This window comes from Salvelinus alpinus, chromosome 7 (assembly GCF_045679555.1).
Source record: "Salvelinus alpinus chromosome 7, SLU_Salpinus.1, whole genome shotgun sequence".
Taxonomy (NCBI): domain Eukaryota; kingdom Metazoa; phylum Chordata; class Actinopteri; order Salmoniformes; family Salmonidae; genus Salvelinus; species Salvelinus alpinus.
The window spans coordinates 26,275,264-26,295,006 of NC_092092.1; the positions used below are offsets into that span (position 1 = coordinate 26,275,264).

Consider the following 19,743-nt stretch of genomic DNA (forward strand, 5'->3'; position numbering starts at 1 on the left):
CTAAAACATATTGAGAGAATATAGTGATATATAACAGTGAAGCTAAAACATATTGAGAGAATATAGTGATATATAACAGTGAAGCTAAAACATATTGAGAGAATATAGTGATATATAACAGTGAAGCTAAAACATATTGAGAGAATATAGTGATATATAACAGTGAAGCTATAACATATTGAGAGAATATAATTATATACAAATGTTGAAGCTATAAGACAGCGTCATTGGGCAGTAGTTTACAATCTAGCTCTAACACATGCCTCCCATCTCACCGTTATGGGAACAGAGACAGGCCCCCTTTGTTATGTGATTAGAAACATACAAAAACATGCTCAAGTCAATTAGTCAGTTTCCAACAATGACATTGAGTTCCTTTGTCCAGGGGTAATTGTGTGTGTTATCCCAGTTGAAAACCTTTTGTTATTCAGTCCTCAGGCATATTGATAAGACGGTTCCATAACCTACCGGTGATGGTGGGTGTGCTTTAGCTCTGAAGAGGGTGTGTTGGGGCTTGGTGTTTCCCACAGCTTTACACACTGCTTCAGACATCTGCTGGGCCTGAGATCTTCTGTGTGGTGTGAGTTACATCTCCCAGTCCCAGACCCCTCTTTCCAGGGGACCCCCAGGCCTGCAAGTAGTACAGATGGCCCCTAGTAGCAGGCCAGCCCACCCCACTCCAGCACAGCCCACCCCACCGGCCCCTATTAGCCTAATAGCAACAGGTGTGTGTAGGGCGTGCCTATGAGGGGTAGATAGGCTCCTCGCCCTGCTGCCATGGCAACCGCACTGTCGCCAAAGGACATGGATTAAAAGGGACAGTGTATCTAGGGAAAACATAAGCACAGGCAGGTACAGACACGCGCGCACACACACGCTTAGACACACACACTTACACGCTCAGACACACGCAGGCACACACACTAAAGCAAGTAAACAACCTTTATCTCTGCCCTACATTCACAGCCCTGACCTATAGACACACAAACAAGCACTAAACCATACATACGTACATCAGAAAACATAAACTCACACAATTCCAGACCACATATAACATATACAACACATGAACTGGGACAGTCACTCGTGATACATGTATAGACATGGTGTTGTTATGGTAGTGTAGCTCTGGCTCAATCTCTATGACCAGTGACCCTCTGTCTTCTATAAATCTTCTATAAATAATTTCTACCAGCATTCTATACCTTGCCATGTGGATGGCTTCTACCACAGATGATGCGTCTGAATACATACTATCATCAATATAGTATGAAGGTCTGTCTTGGCAGGTGGTAAATATATTGTCCTCTACATTAAAATATTTAACTTCTACATATCTCTCTTTCTCTTTCCCACTCGCCCTCTGTCTCTCTCTATGTGCCTCTCTTTCGCTCTCGCTCTTTCTTTCTCTCTCGCTCTCTTTCTCTCTCCCTTTCTATCTTTCTCTCTCACTCTTTCTCTTTGTTAATGATGGTTGTGTTTCCTGTCTAGTGGTGTTGGGCTCAGAGGACCGTACAATTAAGTCTGATTGTGTCCTTTGCTCCCTGCCTCTGTGCCTGGGAGATAATCCTCTTGTTAGTGTGGAACTGGGCCGGAGGTGAGTCTGATAATGGTATACTGGCCGTGGTGGGCCGTGCCTGGCTGCCTGCACAACTCCTGCACCACGCACCTCCATCAGGCTTCTTACTACTAACTCATCTGTCCCAGAACACAATGGGTTTAGGAACATCCCCAAACTCATCTTTTAAAGCACGCACCTCTGTCAGTTCAAGAATAGGCCTAGAGGGAAGGGATGAGATCCGAACTAATCTGTCCCAGTCACAATGTTGTCAGGAACTATTTTTGGCCAATGTCACGCTATTCTAATTTTCTGACGCCTGTAATGTTAGAGTTTTATTGACAAATCACCTTTTATTCTATTCTATTGTAGTTGGATTAGGGCATAAAATAGTCAGCAGCTGTCTCAGTGACTCGTTGACTTTTGGTGCTGGTTACGCACACCTCTCCACTGTCGCCCATCTTGGCACGGTGTGTGCCTGGAACCCGATAGTGGAGCGAGGGAGACAGAGAGAGAGAGCGGGAAGAGAGCGATATAGAGAGAGTGTAGGAGAGAGAGAGAAGAGGGAGAAATATCCACATGAAAAAATACTAAGTATACTATGGTAAAAATACTACAGCATTTACTGTAGTGTTTTTGCGGACTTTACTGTAGTATTTACTGTAGTGTTTACTGTAGTATACTGTAGTATTTACAGTTAATTATAGTATAAATACTGTAGTAAAAGAACTGTAGTATGTACTATAGTAATTAATATAGTGTTTTTGCAGATTGTATTATACTGTAGTATTTACTGTAGTGTTTTTGTGGACTGTAGTATAATATAGTATTTACTGTAGCATTCCAGGCACTACTGTAGTATTTACTTTAGTGTTTTGTTTTAATATCTTTGACATAGAGGTGGAGGCGTTCTCCTTATGGAAACCTACTGGATAGATACTAAAATAGTAAATGTTCCATAACCCGTAGGACTGGGTTCTGAATGGATAGTTTGGCGCTTTTGTTATTTTCTATAACCATTAGGGAACACAATATGGTCTATACTCGGCATGTAGGTTTCCCACTTATGGGTGGCACAAATTGCGATATGGGAGAAGGGAATGGCAGGGTATATGCAAATTAAATACTGTAGTATTTGCGTTTTTGCAGACGGTAGTGTTTTTGCGGACATTACTGTACTATTTACTAGTGGGTTTTTTTTAGGATCGTAATATAGTAAGTACTACACCTGATCGAGGGATAATACTGTAAAAGCTAGAAGTTAAGTATAACTATAAGAAATCTAAGATGTGTCAAATAAATGATATGTATTTGGTTTGCTAACTTGCTAGCTAAGTGTCTAGATGTCAAGATCAAGCTTCTTGGTTATAGCAGATACATTCAATCCCCTCCTGGATCAAGATCCCTGATGCCAAAAGATCCCTGATGCCGAATTTTAATTTTTATAGTGCCCCTTGTGTGCACTTCCGGTAATACCGTATACCCCGGTATGGTAAAGAAACCCAACCCTATATTCTATAGTAAACTATATTAATGTTTCATGTGGGTAAGGAGAACGAGAGAGAGAGTCGGTGGGAGAGAGGGTGAGAGAGAGAGAAGTAGAGAGGCAGGTGAAACCTCACCACACCCAGGCGTTAAATTATGAATCTGCAGTACGGTGGCGGTGGTAGCAGAGCAGTGTGGGCAACACGGCAAGCAGCGCGCCAATCAGCTCGATGGCCAACCGAACAGAAGTCTCCCCTTAAAGACTTTAGACCAGTGAGCCCTGTTGATTAGAAACCCTATCAGGCTTAGAGGACTTGGATGAGACTCTCAAGCCAACGTGGCTTCTTATAGCATTTAAATAACACCATCCAACTAATTGGTTTCATGTCGCCGCATAAGCAGGCTGTCGTTTTGACTTTGGGACGGGTGATAGTTGAGGACAGGGCCATGAATATTTAAAAGATTTATCGTAGCCGCTGGCTCTATATTTGTAGATCCCCAGTGTCTGAATTCACGCTCTGGACGTTTGTTTTGTCATTTATCATTCGTGTTGACTATCTAGGCTGCATCCAGTGTGAAGTGTTTTACCATGTGATGTCCATTGAGGTGCTGGAAAAACATCATGATTAAAACAGATGATGAAGAAAATTCCATCCGCGTCCCAAATGACACCCTATTTCCCATATAGGGCCCATAGTACTCTGGTCAAAAGTAGTTCACTGCATAGGGAAATGGGTGCCATTTGGGATGCAGGCGCCATGTTTACCAGAACCATCGAGCAGGAAATTGCTTTTGGTTTCCCCGGCCTCTGCGGTCGGCCAGTGTTTCGATCCATCAGTCTCAGGTCTCGTGTCCTGCATGTGTCCAGGCTCAGTTCACTCATTTGGACCCATGAATTAGTCAGAAGAAGGGAAAACAACTGCCCCAAGCCACAATGTCAAATGGACGTTCTTGGTGCCATGGAAAATCAGACCCTGCCATCTTCTCTCTTTGCCCTCAACCCATACTGGACTGGACTGCAAGCACGGATGGGCAAAAATTACAAAATACAATTACAAAATACCATAAAGATCAATGTATCAAAATAAACTACAAAATAATTCTATTTTAAAATGTATTTAATTAAAACACATATTTTGTATTTTAAAATACAGAAATGCATTTGCAAGTAGCCAGACTGAACAGCAACAACGTTGTCAGTAACCGTTACAGGAACGTTTTACTTGCTATGACTGGGATATGTTGTTGTTTAACAACCTTAGTTGAGCAAAGCACTCTGGATAAACAGGTCTGCTAATTGACCAAAATGTATATGTGAAAATGAACATGCATAATGTGTGTAGATAGGTGAGAAAAATAATCTATTTAATCCATTTTGAATTCAGGCTGTAACACAACAAAATGTGGAATAAGTCAAAGGGGTTTGAATACTTCACGAATGCACTGTACTGTCTATCCCCTGCCCCTTTGTTTTTACACTGCTCCTGCTCGCTGTTTATTATCTATGCATAGTCACTGTACTGTCTATCCCGTGCCCCTTTGTTTTTACACTGCTCCTGCTCGCTGTTTATTATCTATGCATAGTCACTGTACACTTTATGTACAAATTACCTTGACGAACTGGTACCCTCGCACATTGACTCGGTACCGGTACCCCCTTTATATAGCCTCGTTATTGTTATTTATTGTGTTACTTTTAAAGAATGTATCTTTTTTTACTTTAGTTTATTTAGTAAATATTTTCTTAATTCTATTGTTGGTTAAGGGCGTGTAAGTAAGCATTTCACGGTAAGGTCTACACCTGTTGTATTCGGCGCATGTGACAAATACATTTTTCATTTTTACATAAACATTTATATTTAGTTAATTTAGCAGACGCTTTTATCACATCATAGTTGTCGGGTCTGGACTATCATTAAATGTGATGACTGTTATTTTATCAAATCAAGTCTCTATGTGTAATTATTATTACATGATTAAACTAATCATGTGAACTTTAATTAACTAGGAAGTCGGGCACCATGGGAAAATGTTTATAGAGTGTCTTTCCCGAATCGACTCTTCAGATATTTTCATATCTTATCGATTAGTCTTCTATTAATGTATCATTATTACCTCATCAGGCTCATTACTGAATGTCGCAAACCCTTGGATATCTGCACGACCCTAGCCTCCATAATGAATCAGCGATATACAAATTGGCTTAATTATTTATTTACTAACTAACTAAACAAATCACAGAAATACATAAACAAACAATATAGTTATTGGTTACTAACACAACGCATTGATGAGTCCCTAGTGGGATAAAACGGTATGACGGCTTGTAGATAATGGAAAGGGGTGGGGACAGATAAAAAGAGGGAAAGACAAAATGGATTCACTACACACAGTTGATAATTATATCCATTGACATGCTAATCCTTTGCAGTTGAACGGCCGCTCATTCGAAAATAATTGCAATGTATATATTTAGGCCCGTATGTCGTCGTTGTCTTCTCTGTTGGAATCGCTGGTCCGTCAGCTGGAGAGTCAGTTCATCAGAGAGTCTCTGGTTAACTTCCCCAGAAGTCACAATGTCTTTAATGGTTGTAGCTTTCTCAGCGGCTCTGGATAGGGTCTGTTGTAATGGATATGTCAGGCGTACAGATGGTCGTTGCATAGATAGATGCTTCCGCGGTTGTCGTAATTCTACGTCTAGGATTTGCTTTTATTCTGTAGTGATCGATAGTCTCAGAGTTGAACCATTTCCAGCTGTGTAGCCAACACTACAGGCTGTCTGGTCTCCTGGGACTCCTATAGAGCTGTAGTTCTTAACCATTTCAACATGTAGCGTCAGCTCCATATTTTATGGTCTAATGTAAATTTAGTCAGGAGTGGGTTTTATACACTTCTGAGAAAAGGACGGTCCATGACGCCAATGTAATGTCTATGCTCACATGAGCGTGGCCACTGATTTGGTTACCTTTATATGAAAACCCATATTTTCTCATTTAGAAGGTTAACATCACATTACATCTTTTCACAAATAGTGTCATGTTTAATAACAAACGTTTCACAATATTTAGATGTAAACCCCATAATTAAGAACTGTACACAACCAAAGACACAGTAATGTATGTTTCCTGTCCTTCATGAGATCACCAAATGAAACACACTCATCGTGACTGTCCCTTAAGTGTCCACGGACCACTCCCACATTCTCAAAAATAGAAATATTGTTTTTATTATTCAAACTTTTGATGTCCAAGGGTCTCTCTGTGTTCCATAGTTTACATTCCACGCTCAAACACTACAGAGCATAGAGGCAGCGTATTTTATGACTGCTATAAAACAGCTGACTTCCCGCTCTGCCCCTCTACGAGAGAGAGAGCACGCTGTAGAGTGGACCTAGTGTAACCTGATCCTTCAGATCATCACAGGAGAGTTATGACATAGTGCTATCAGACTTCTGATTCCAACGCAGGCTTGAAAAGGGAGCCACGAACTGAACTCAGACCTGTGTTCTTTATAAGAGCCTGTTATTGTTAATATGACAGTAATGGAACATGGATCGCGAGCAGAGCAACAACACCGTCATTGTTCTTTTAAATAAACACTGCTGGTTGTTCCCAGGTAATGCAGTGAGTCACCTTGTGAACCTTGTTGGAGGTGGACTGAGGTCCATGACTCCAATTGAGGAGCTAGAGCTGCTTTTGTCTTATATTCTGGCATCCAGTTATGTGTGTCAGATTGCATTCAACGTACTACTTAGAACGCACACTACTTAGAAAGCATGCCCAATGTATTGCTTAATTCTAAGTAGTGTGCAAGTACTGCCGTTGGAACAAGTGCATGCCTAGTTTCACAGCCATCTGGGCCCACTGGCACCATACTGCAGGTCTCCTTATCAGCTGCCTTAACAACAGTCACCCTACAGAAGATGCCATGCCCTGCCAGCAGCTGTCATGCATTACCGGGCGAGGTGGGGTAACAGGGTAACCAGGTAACCTAAGGAACAAAGGCAACAGATGCGAGAGGTGTGCAATCATCCCGATTGGCCTTAAAGGGTGTTCCTTAGCATAGGCACACACACACACACACGTGCTACTGTACTAAACACACTCTGGTCTAAGAACATCCTTGGATGCACACCAGAACCTCTCTTGAACAAAAGACATGATACTTTATATGCTCGCTGATGCCTACTGAAACACCCACATGGACACGCACACAGCCTTGCCTGCCAGGTACAGTAGGAGGTGCTGCCAGCCTGTCTGACCAAAGTAGAGCAGAGCAGAGCTCTCAGACAGATAGGTTGAAGTACATCAAGGCCAGAGCCATCTCTCTTCTGTCCTATGTCATCTCCACCCCACCCACGCACGCACGCATGCACACACACAACGCATTAGTTCTGTCAAGTTGTTGGTGAGGACACCAGACCGATGCGGTTCTGTAGGTTACTGAGTGTCTCTGACCCTGGCTAGAGAGAAGAGAAGAAGAGCTCCTGGTTTACAATACAATACTATGTTTCCTGAGAAACGTGATTCTCCCTCCCCTCCTCTCATTCTCCCTCCCCTCCTCTCTTCCCTCCCCATCTCTTACCTCTCTCCTCTCTTCTGTTTGCTGATTACGTCTCTGTGCGTGTGTTTTGTTCCCTCTTTCTCTGTGTAATTGTACGCTTTTAAAAGTCAGATTTCTCCTCTTGAATTTCAATCAAGAGGCTTCAAAGTGAGCGGCTCCATGACTGAGGGGTCATTAAACAGGGCTATGCTGTGCTGGGGATACTAGACCAGACCCAGGCCATTCAGTCACACACACACACACACACACACACACACACACACACACACACACACACACACACACACACACACACACACACACACACACACACACACACACACACACACACACACACACACACACACACACACACACACACACACACACACACACACACACACACACACACACACACACACACACACACACACACGCACAAGGAGACAGACACACAAACACTGTCCTGAAACTAAAGGCCCTCTCTCCAGCCATTCAGAGCTGGACATGAACAGAACAGTCTATTTAAACCCGGAACGCACCACAACATCCAGTAGTCCTGAAGTCTACTCAAAAACGTGAGTGACATCAAGACAATGTTTAAATATTCACCAGAGTGTCCAACTGACTCCTCAGCTTTGACCGACTCCTCTGCTGACGAACAGAGCTCTGGGGAGATAGCTAAGTCTCCCAGACCACCACTTAGTGAAGTGATTAATGTTTGCAATACTATATAGGTCTTTCCCCTGAGTTGTCATTATTATTACAGTTATTACATTCTGACACTGTGCCACTGTGCGGTGCCCCTGTGGATGGACTCTGAATAGAGCCAGCAGGGAGAGCCAGGCGGACTATGAATAGACCTGAGTATGGCTTGCCGGTGGGTAAAGATGGTGGACGATGGTGCCAGACATCAATCATCAGACAGTCTGGTTGAGTCCCAAATGTCATCCTGTACCATATACAGTGCATTCGGAAAGTATTCAGAACCCTTGACTTTTTCCACGTTTTATTACGTTACAGTCTTATTCTAAAATGTATTAAATTGTTTTTTTCCCCTCATCAATCTACACACAATACCCCATAATGACAAAGCAAAAACTGTTTGTTTTTTTAAATTTTTGCAAAAGTATTAAAACAAAAAAACAGTAATATCTTACATAAGTACTCAGTACTTTGTTGAAGGACCTTTGGCAGAGATTACAGCCTCAAGTCTTTTTGGGTATGACGCTACAAGCTTGGCACACCTGTATTTCGGGAGTTTCTCCAATTCTTCTCTGCAGATCCTCTTAAGCTGTGTCAAGTTGGATGGGGAGCGTCGCTGCACAGCTATTTTAAGGTCTCTCCAGAGATGTTCAATTGGATTCAAGTCCGGGCTCTGGCTCGGCCACTCAAGGGCATTCAGAGACTTGTCCCGAAGCCACTCCTGCATTGTCTTGGCTGTGTGCTCTGGAGCAGGTTTTCATCAAGGATCTCTCTGTACTTTGCTCCGTTTATCTTGCCGTCGATCCTGACTGGTCTCCCAGTCCCAGCCGCTGAAAAACATCCCCACAGCATGATGCTGCCACCACCATGCTTCACCGTAGGGATGGTGCCAGGTTTCCTCCAGACGTGACGCTTGGCATTCAGGCCAAAGAGTTCAATCTTGGTTTCATCAGACCAGAAAATCTTGTTTCTCATGGTCTGAGAGTCCTTCAGGTGCCTTTTGGCAAAATCTTCAAGCGGGCTGTCATGCGCCTTTTACTGAGAAGAGGCTTCCATCAGGCTACGCTACCATAAAGGCCTGCTTGGTGGAGTGCTGCAGAGATGGTTGTCCTTCTGGAAGGTTGTCCCATCTTCAGAGAGGAACTCTGGAGCTCTGTGAGTATGACCATCAGGTTCTTGGCCTCCTCCCTGACCAAGGCCCTTCTCCCTCGATTGATCAGTTTGGCCTGTTGGCCAGCTCTAGGAAGAGTCTTCGTGGTTCCAAACTTCTTCCATTTAAGAATGATGAGGCCACTGTGTTCTTGGGGATCTTCAATGCTGCAGAAATGTTTTGGTACCCTTCCCCATATCTGTGTCTCGACACAATGCTGTCTCGGAGCTCTACGGACAGTTCCTTCAACCTCATTGCTTGGTTTTTACTCTGACATGCACTGTCAACTGTGGGACCTTATATAGACAGGTGTGTGTGCCTTTCCAAATCATGTCCAATCAATTGAATTTACCACAGGTAGACTCCAATCAAGTTGTAGAAACATCTCAAGGATGATCAATGGAAACAGGATGTACCTGAGCTCAATTTCGAGTCTCATAACAAAGGGTCTGAATACTTATGTAAGTAAAGTATTTCGCTTTGTTGTCATGGGGTATTCTGTGTAGATTGATGAGGATTCTTTTTACATTTAATACATTTGACAATAAGGCTGAAACGTAACAAAATGTGTAAAATGTCAAGGGGTCTGAACACTTTCCGAATGCACTGTATAGTGCACTACTTTTGACTAGGGTCCTATGGGTGCACTAGGGAATAGGGGGAATTGGGACGTAGACTGCGTGGGTGTGGAGGGGCACGGTGGCACTCAGGACTCTATCTACCCCACAGTAGGCCCTTTGTATCTCCAGCTGCAGATGGATAAAAGGCCCTGTTTAAACCATCAGACCCCCGGATCTAACTGCTGCTGCGCCCGTCAGTTTCTCTTCACCACTTTAATTACCTGCACAGTAGAGGCGGCCGTTGATACCTTAATTGGGGAGAACGGGCTCATAGTAAAAGCTGAAACTGAATAAATGGAATGGTATGAAACACATGGTTTCCATGTGATTGATACCATTCCATTTACTCCATTCCAGCCATTATTATGAACCTTCCTCCCCTCAGCAGCCTCCTGTGCTGCACAGAGCTGGGTAACTGTCAGCCATTACGGTGCTCACAGTCATACTGTGGCAGATGGCAGCAGAAGTGAGAGAGGAGTAAGCAACCCAGCACTGTGTAAATAGTGGGCTGAACTACACTCCAATGTATTTTGTAACAAGATACTTTCGAAAGATGTAATTTGTATTGGGCGGAACTAAATTCCAATGCGTATTTCAATTACTTCTGATTATTTTGTATGTTGAATTACACTGGGCTGAACTACACTCCAATGTATTTTGTTACAAGATACTTTCAAAATACTTCATTTGTATTTTCAAAATACAACATATTTTTCTATACCATTACTTTAAAGTAGTTCGCCATTTTGTGGCCCTCTTTCACCCTACATTGATGTCTAAAGTATGATGGCACTGTCACGCCTTGACCTTAGAGATCCTTTTTATGTCTCTATTTGGTTTGGTCAGGGTGTGATTTGGGGTGGGTATTCTATGTTCTTTCGTTCTATTATTTGTATTTCTATGTTTTGGCCAGGATGGGTTTTCAATCAGAGACAGCTGTCTATCGTTGTCTCTGATTAGGAACCATACTTAGGTAGCCCTTTTTCCCACCTGTCTTTGTGGGAAGTTGACTTTGTTTGTGGCACATTGCCTTAAGCTTCACGGTTTGTTTTGTAGTGTTTATTGTTTTGTTCGGTGTCTTTTCTAATAAAAAGAAAATGCGCTTTGGTCTCCTCCTTTTGACGGCCGTGACAGAACTTCCCACCACCAAGGGACCAAGCAGCGTGATAAGGGGGAGCAGCGCTATCTGGAGAAATTGACATGGGAGGAGATACTGGACGGTAAGGGACCCTTGAGGCAGGCTGGGGAGTATCGCCGTCCACGGGAGGAACTGGAGGCAGCGAAAGCAGAGCGGCAGCGTTACGAGGGAACACGGCTAGAAAGGAAGACCGAGAGGCCGCCCCCAAATTTTTGGCGAGCGTCGTACTGGTCAGGCACCGTGTTATGCGGTGGAGCGCACGGTGTCTCCAGTACACGTTCTTAGCCCAGTGCGCTACATTCCAGCTCCCCGCATCTGCCGGGCTAGGGTGAGCATCCAGCCAGGACGGGTTGTGCCAGCCCTGCTCTCCAGACCTCCAGTGCGCCTCCTCGGCCCAGTATATCCTGCGACGGCTCTGCGCACTGTGTCTCCGGTACGTCTGCACAGCCCAGTGCGTCCTGTGCCAGCGCCCCGCATTTGCAGGTTGAAGATAACCACCCAGCCAGAACGGGTTGTGCAGGCTCTAAGCTCGAGACCTTCAGTGCGCCTCCACGGCTCAGTGTATCTGGTGCCTCTGCCAAGGACAAGGCCTCCTGTATGTCTCTCCATCCTGGTGAGTCCTGTGGCAGCTCCACGTACCAGACTGCCCATACGTCTCCTCACTCCAGTGATGATCCATGGCAAGAAGCCTCCAGTGATGAACCATGGCAAGAAGACTCCAGTGATGATCCATGGCAAGAAGCCTCCAGTGATGATCCATGGCAAGAAGCCTCCAGTGATGATCCATGGCACGAAGCCTCCAGTGATGATCCATGGCACGAAGCCTCCAGTGATGATCCATGGCAAGAATTCTCCAGTGATGATCCATGGCAAGAATTCTCCAGTGATGATCCATGGCACGAAGCCTCCAGTAAGGAGTCATGGCACTAAGCCTCCAGCGACGGTCCCCAGTCCGGAGCCTCCAGCAACGGTCTCCAGTCCGGGGCCCCCAGCGACGGTCTCCAGTCCGGGGGTGCTCAGTCCGGGGCCCGCTACGAGGGTGCTCAGTCCGGGGCCCGCTACGAGGGTCCCCAGTCCGGGGTCGGCGACAAGGGTCCCCGCACCAGAGGTGCCACCAAAGTGGGGTGAGCCAGTGGTGGAGCGGGGTCCCGCACCTGAGCCACCACCGCGAAAAGATGCCCACCCAGACCCTCCCCTATAGGTTCAGGTTTTGCGGCCGGAGTCCGCACCTTTGGGGGGGGGGGGGGGGACTGTCACGCCCTGACCTTAGAGATCCTTTTTATGTCTCTATTTGGTTTGGTCAGGGTGTGATTTGGGGTGGGTATTCTATGTTCTTTCGTTCTATTATTTGTATTTCTATGTTTTGGCCAGGATGGGTTTTCAATCAGGGACAGCTGTCTATCGTTGTCTCTGATTGAGAACCATACTTAGGTGGCCCTTTTTCCACCTGTCTTTGTGGGAAGTTGACTTTGTTTGTGGCACATTGCCTTAAGCTTCACGATTTGTTTTGTATTGTTTATTGTTTTGTTCGGCGTCTTTTCTAATAAAAAGAAAATGTACGCTGCGCTTTGTTCTCCTCCTTTTGACGGCCGTGACGGGCACTATGGTGTGATAAGAGCATAAACTCAAGATCAATGACAATTCCCAGTGTGCTTTGCAGTTGTTCATTTTTACATATACATTTAGGTTATTTAGCAGACACTCTTATCACAACATAGTGTCATGAGACTTTTGATACCGTTGTAGGGTGAAAGAGGGCCACAAAATTGTGAACCGCAATAAAGAAATGGTATAGAAAAGTATTTTGTATTTATAATATATAAATCACAGCTTTCGAAAGTATCTTGTTACAAAATACTTTGGAGTGTAGTTCAGCCCGTGGAATACAAATGACAAAATATAAAAATACGTATTTCAAATACATGTAACAGAAATACTGCCCTCCTCTGAACGTAGCTCAATAATCCAGCTTCAACAACCCAACCTGGCTTTGGCAATGGCTTGTCATGTGGCCCAACTGCAGGGTCAAAATAACCAAACGTGTTCTGTCCAATATTTACCCAAATTGAGTTTTGAGTGCATTTGCATATATTGGTGTATAGTCACAAGCCCTGCCTCAGGGATAATTGCAGTCATTCTCTACTGACAGATTCATATAACAAAAAGTATTATTATATGTTATGCAATGATGTTTCTGTGGTATGATGACTAATCATTAAAATATCACTTTTCTCACTTTTCATCCCTCTCTCCTCCCTTCCTCTCTGCTGTAGATGGTGGTACTGATGGACCCCATGGAGGATCCAGATGATATCCTGCGTGCCAACCGTTCCCGGGAAAAGACCTATATGTTCGACGTAGCGTTTGACTACTCAGCCAACCAGGAGGAGGTGTACAGAGCCACGACCAAGGGCCTAATCGAAGGCCTCATATCTGGCTACAACGCCACCGTTTTCGCCTACGGACCCACAGGTTTGTCATAGCTGCCATATCCTCTATTCCAGTGGTTCCCAAGCGTTTTATAGTCCCGTACCACTTCAAACATTCAACCTTCAGCTGCGTACTCCCTCTAGCACCAGGTTCAGCGCACTCTCAAATGTTGTTTTTTGCCATCATTGTACGATACATTTATTAAACATAAGAATAATTGTGAGGTTTTGTCACAACCCGGCTCGTGGGAAGTGACTAAGAGCTCTTATAGGACCATGGCAGAAATAATAATATAATAATAATCAATAATTTTGATCTTTATTTAAACATCTTACATTGGGAATAACTCACCACTGGTTAATGAGAAGGGTGTGCTTGAAAGGATTCACAAAGCCCTGCAATGTTGGGTTGTATTGGAGTCTCAGTCTTAAATCATTTTCCACACACAGTCTGTGCCTGTATTTAGTTTTCATGCTAGTGAGGGCTGAGAATCCACTCACATAGTTACGTGGTTTCAAAGGGCATCAGTGTCTTAACAACGCGATTTTCCAAGGCAGGATACTCTGAGCGCAGCCCAATCCAGAAATCTGGCAATGGCTTCTGATTAAATTACATTTTCACAGAACCGCTTGTTGCAATTTCGATGAGGCTCTCTTGTTCAGATATTGGTAAATGGACTGGAGGCAGGGCATGAAAGGGATAACGAATCCAGTTGTTTGTGCCATCTGTTTCGGGAAAGTACCTGTGTAATTCCGCACTCAACTCACTCCGGTGCTTCGCTATATCACATTTGACATTGTCCGTAAGCTTGAGTTCATTTGCACACAAAAAAATCATACAATGATGGAAAGACCTGTGTGTTGTCCTTGTTAATGCAGACAGAGAAGAGCTCCAACTTCTTAATCATAGCCTCAATTTTCTCCCGCACATTGAATATAGTTGTGGAGAGTCCCTGTAATCCTAGATTCAGATCATTCAGGCGAGGAAAAACACCCAGATAGGCCAGTCGTGTGAGAATCTCGTCAACATGCAAATGGTCAGACAAGTGAAAATTATGGTCAGTAAAGAGAACTTTAAGCTCGTCTCTCAATTTAAAAAAACATGTCAATACTTTGCCCCTTGATAACCGGTGGACTTCTCTGTATGTTGTAAAAGCCTTACATGGTCGCTGCCCATATCATTACACAATGCAGAAAATACACGAGAGTTCAGGGGCTTTAACAAAGTTAACCATTTTCACTGTAGTGTCCAAAATGTCTTTCAAGCTGTCAGGCATTCTTTTGGCAGCAAGAGCCTCTCGGTGGATGCTGCAGTGTACCAAAGTGGCATCGGGAGCAACTGCTTGCACGCGCGTTACCACTCCACTATGTCTCCCTGTCATAGCTTTTGCGCCATCAGTACAGATACCAACACATCTTGACCACCATTTACTTTACCACCAGTACTTTAAACATATCCTCTCCTGTTTTCCTGGTTTCCAGTGGTTTGCAGAAGAGGGTCTCATCCTTAATTGACCCCACATAAATGTAACGGACATATACCAGGAGCTGTATCAGGCCCGCCACGTCTGTTGACTCATCCAGCTGTAACGCATAGAATTCACTGGCTTGTATGCGAAACAGTAATTGTTTCAAAATATATCCTGCTGTGTCACTGATGCGTTGTGAAACAGTGTTGTTTGATGAAGGCTGTAATGAACAAGATGGGAGACAGAGAGTTGGTTTCAAGCGCAGGGCGCAGCAGGTGTTTATTGTAAAGGACCACAGGAGGAGGCAGGTAGCTGGGTCCAGGGGCAGGCAGAAGGTCATACACATGGTGTCCAAAAGGGCAACAGTACAGGCAGGGAAAAGGCTAGTAACGTAGTCCGAGAGATCAGGCAATAAGTAGATAACAGGAAATCCGATAGGCTAAAGTACAGGCAGGGAATAGGCAAAAAGGCATCGTTAGTGAGGCAGTCAAAAACTATAATACACGGGAGGATTAAATCACGGGAAAAACAGAGCTCTGAAAGACGTGTGTCACAAAACAAACAATACCTCAGTGATGGGGTGCAAAGAACTGAACTAAATAGTGTGTGATAATGACATACAGGTGTGTGAACAGGTGATTAGAATACAAGTGATTGGTATCTGGAGAGTGAGCTGCGTTCAGGGGATCTACGTGTTTGAGGGTGTGAGTTGGAAGCAGACGTTACAAAGGCATTGTCTGTATAGTTTTTTGGGGCCTTTTCCCACCAGCATTGTCCCAAACATATCCGCTGCAGCAGGAAGAATTAAGTCCTCCACAATAGTATGGTACTTGCCTATCTTAGCCACTCGGTAGCTCACCATATAAGACGCTTCTAGCCCCTTCTTATTAATGGAATCTTTTGCTTTTAAAGGTCTTACTACTCGAAAGTCGTCTTAATTCTCGCTCAAAAATCTCCCGTGGATTATTTTTCAAATTGACATGTTTTGTTTCTAAATGTCTGCGCAAGAGTTGTGAGATAGTACTTTTGCACATATAACACACTGTGGCTGAGGAAAGGCACTTCTCCCAATATAAGTGAACCCCAAATCAATGTAGTTCTCATCATATTTGCGCCTCTTCGATGTTCCAACATCCCTGTCTGTGTAACGTTCGTCGTTGGGAGAAAGAGAGGAGGACCAAGGTGCAGCGTGGTAAGGATTCATTATCTCTTTTAATGAAAACGAATACTCGAACAAAAACAACAAAACACGAGAACGAAACAAAACAGTCCTGAACGGTGAAAATACAAAACACAGAACAGAAAACAATCACCCACGAAACACAGGTGGAAAAAGGCTACCTAAGTATGATTCTCAATCAGAGACAACTAACGACACCTGCCTCTGAATGAGAACCATACCAGGCCAAATGCAAAACACAACATAGAAAAACGAACATAGACAACCCACCCAACTCACGCCCTGACCATACTAAAACAAAGACATAACAAAAGAACTAAGGTCAGAATGTGACAGTACCCCCCCTCCCCCAAAGGGGCGGACTCCGGCCGCAAAACCTGAACCTATAGGGGAGGGTCTGGGTGGGTGTCTGTCCGCGGTGGCGGCTCTTGCACGGGACGTGGACCCCACTCCACCATCGTCTTAGCCCGCTTAAGTGGCGTCTTTGGCGCGGCGACCTTCGCCGCCGACCTTGGACTGGGGACCCTAATAAAGGGCACCACTGGACTGAGGGGCGCCTCTGGACTGAGGGGCGCCTCTGGACTGAGGGGCGCCTCTGGACTGAGGGGCAGCTCCGGACTGAGGGGCAGCTCCGAACTGAGGGGCAGCCCCGGACTGAAGGGCGGCTCAGGCGGCTCAGGACAGACGGGCGACTTTGGCGGCTCAGGACAGACGGGCGACTCAGGACAGACGGGCGACTCTGGCGGCTCAGGACAGACGGGCGACTCTGGCGGCTCAGGACAGACGGGCGACTCTGGCGGCTCAGGACAGACGGGCGACTCTGGCGGCTCAGGACAGACGGGCGACTCTGGCGGCTCAGGACAGACGGGCGACTCTGGCGGCTCAGGACAGACGGGCGACTCTGGCGGCTCAGGACAGACGGGCGACTCTGGCGGCTCAGGACAGACGGGCGACTCTGGCGGCTCCGGACAGACGGGAGACTCTGGCGGCTCCGGACAGACGGGCGACTTTGGCGGCTCAGGACAGACGGGCGACTCTGGCGGCTCAGGACAGACGGGCGACTCTGGCGGCTCAGGACAGACGGGCGACTCTGGCGGCTCAGGACAGACGGGCGACTCTGGCGGCTCCGGACAGACGGGCGACTCTGGCGGCTCCGGACAGACGGGAGACTCTGGCGGCTCCGGACAGACGGGAGACTCTGGCAGCGCTGGGCATGAGGAAGACTCTGGCAGCACTGAACAGGCGGGAGCACCTGTAGGGAGGAGACGGAGAGACAGCCTGGTGTGGGGGGCTGCCACCGGAGGGCTGGTGCGTGGAGGCGGCACCGGATAGACCGGACCGTGGAGGCGCACTGCAGGTCTCGAGCACCGAGCCTGCCCAACCCTACCTGGCTGAATGCTCCCTGTAGCCAGGCCAGTGCGGCGAGGTGGAATAGCCTGCACTGGGCTGTGCTGGCGAACCGGGGACACCATGCGTAGGGCTGGTGCCATGTACCCCGGCCCGAGGAGACGCACTGGAGACCAGATGCGCTGAGCCGGCTTCATGGCACCTGGCTCGATGCCCATTCTAGCCCGGCCGATACGAGGCGCTGCTATGTACCGCACCAGGCTATGCCTGTGCACCGGGGACACCGTGCGCCTCACGGCATAACACGGTGCCTGCCCGGTCCCTCTCTCTCCACGGTAAGCACGGGGAGTTGGCTCAGGTCTCCTACCTGACTTAGCCACACTCCCCGTGTGCCCCCCCCAATAAATTTTTGGGGCTGCCTCTCGGGCTTCCAACCGCGCTGCCGTGCTGCCTCCTCATACCACCGCCGCTCAGCTTTCGCTGCCTCCAGCTCTGCTTTGGGGCGGCGATATTCTCCAGCCTGAGCCCAGGGTCCTTCTCCGTTCAAAATCTCCTCCCATGTCCAGGAGTCTTGAGATTTCTTCTGCTTCTGCTGCTGCTGCTGCTGCTGCTGCTGCTGCTGCTGCTGCTGCCGTTACCACGCTGCTTGGTCCTTTGGTGGTGGGTGATTCTGTAACGTTCATCGTTGGGAGAAAGAGAGGGGGACCAAGGTGCAGCGTGGTAAGGATTCATTATCTCTTTTAATGAAAACGAATACTCGAACAAAAACAACAAAACACGAGAACGAAACGAAACAGTCCTGAACGGTGAAAATACAAAACACAGAACAGAAAACAATCACCCACGAAACACAGGTGGAAAAAGGCTACCTAAGTATGATTCTCAATCAGAGACAACTAACGACACCTGCCTCTGATTGAGAACCATACCAGGCCAAACGCAAAACACAACATAGAAAAACGAACATAGACAACCCACCCAACTCACGCCCTGAACATACTAAAACAAAGACATAACAAAAGAACTAAGGTCAGAACGTGACAGTCTGTCATATTTGCGCCTCTTCGATGGTCCAACATCCCTGTCTTTCCCTGATAAGGGGGCAGCAGCTCTTTGGCTGTTGGATGTGCTCATGGAAGCAGAACAACTTGTGTCGTTGACAGGTGCAGATATAGTACTGCTGGTAGTAGCAGTACTGCCAGTAGAGCTGGTATGTGTCTCTTTAACCATTTATTTATTTCGCTGAACACTAGATGGTTTAATTCGATTTTTGGCAGTGACACAAGGCTACTCAGGCGAGAAAAAAACCTGTGTAGCCCCATTGGAAAATATAAATGGACTGTTTGAAAATGTGAAGGAAAAAATGTAATTTTTTTAATATATATTTTTTTATGTGAATCACATTTTTATTTGGTGTATCCCCACGGCATTGCGCGTACTTGGGGATACCTGTTCTATTTTAATTGCGTGCATGTGTGTGAATGCATGTGTGCATGTGTCCTTTGTCCTTGTGTGTGTTGTCCTCACCTACCACCCACTGGGTACCAGGGGAGAACATTACATAGGAAATAATCAGCCTGGGGGTTGATGATCCTGACTGCATGTATTTTTATCCAAGTTACTTATTATTATTTTGCTCATTACAGCCGTATAATCAAACTCATATAGTGCTATCTTCCTTTTCCACTTGATTAATCTGGTGGTTCTAGATTTTAATTAGTCTGATTTGTTACCATATGGACTTGGGAGGGGTGTTGTGTGTCATCTCTGAATCTGCTTTTAATAGGAACAGGAAATTGTGTCATAGGGAGCACCTGACTGCCAAGAAGCAGGGCTCAGACAGTCAGTCACTACCTAGAAAGACAAATACAACTGATCCAAAAGTAACTTCCCCTCCATCCCTTCCTCCCCCCCTCCCTCCTGCTGTCTGTCTCTCCCTGTAGACTCACCGCTTTTAATCTCTGCTCATCTCAAATTAAACTAATTAAACTCCATGTGTCACAGTCTTGTTGTCCTGAACAGAATTAAGATCTGGTGACCAGGCTGTCCTTCTCGACCTAAACAGGCATGGTTTCTTGAAATAGAGCTTGACTGGGGTTAAGCTTTCAACAAGAAGGCTT

The 19,743-nt window shown here is 45.8% G+C and overlaps 1 protein-coding gene across 1 annotated transcript in view; it reads left to right on the plus strand.

Annotated features, from left to right (window-relative positions):
- The window catches only part of LOC139580671 (kinesin-like protein KIF19), an 81,212-nt gene that overhangs the window by 32,167 nt on the left and 29,302 nt on the right, over positions 1 to 19,743 (plus strand). Inside the window, exon 3 of the mRNA XM_071409561.1 lies at positions 13,472 to 13,670. Coding sequence (XP_071265662.1) covers positions 13,472 to 13,670 — 199 coding nt within the window. The remainder of the gene's footprint in view (positions 1 to 13,471; positions 13,671 to 19,743) is intronic.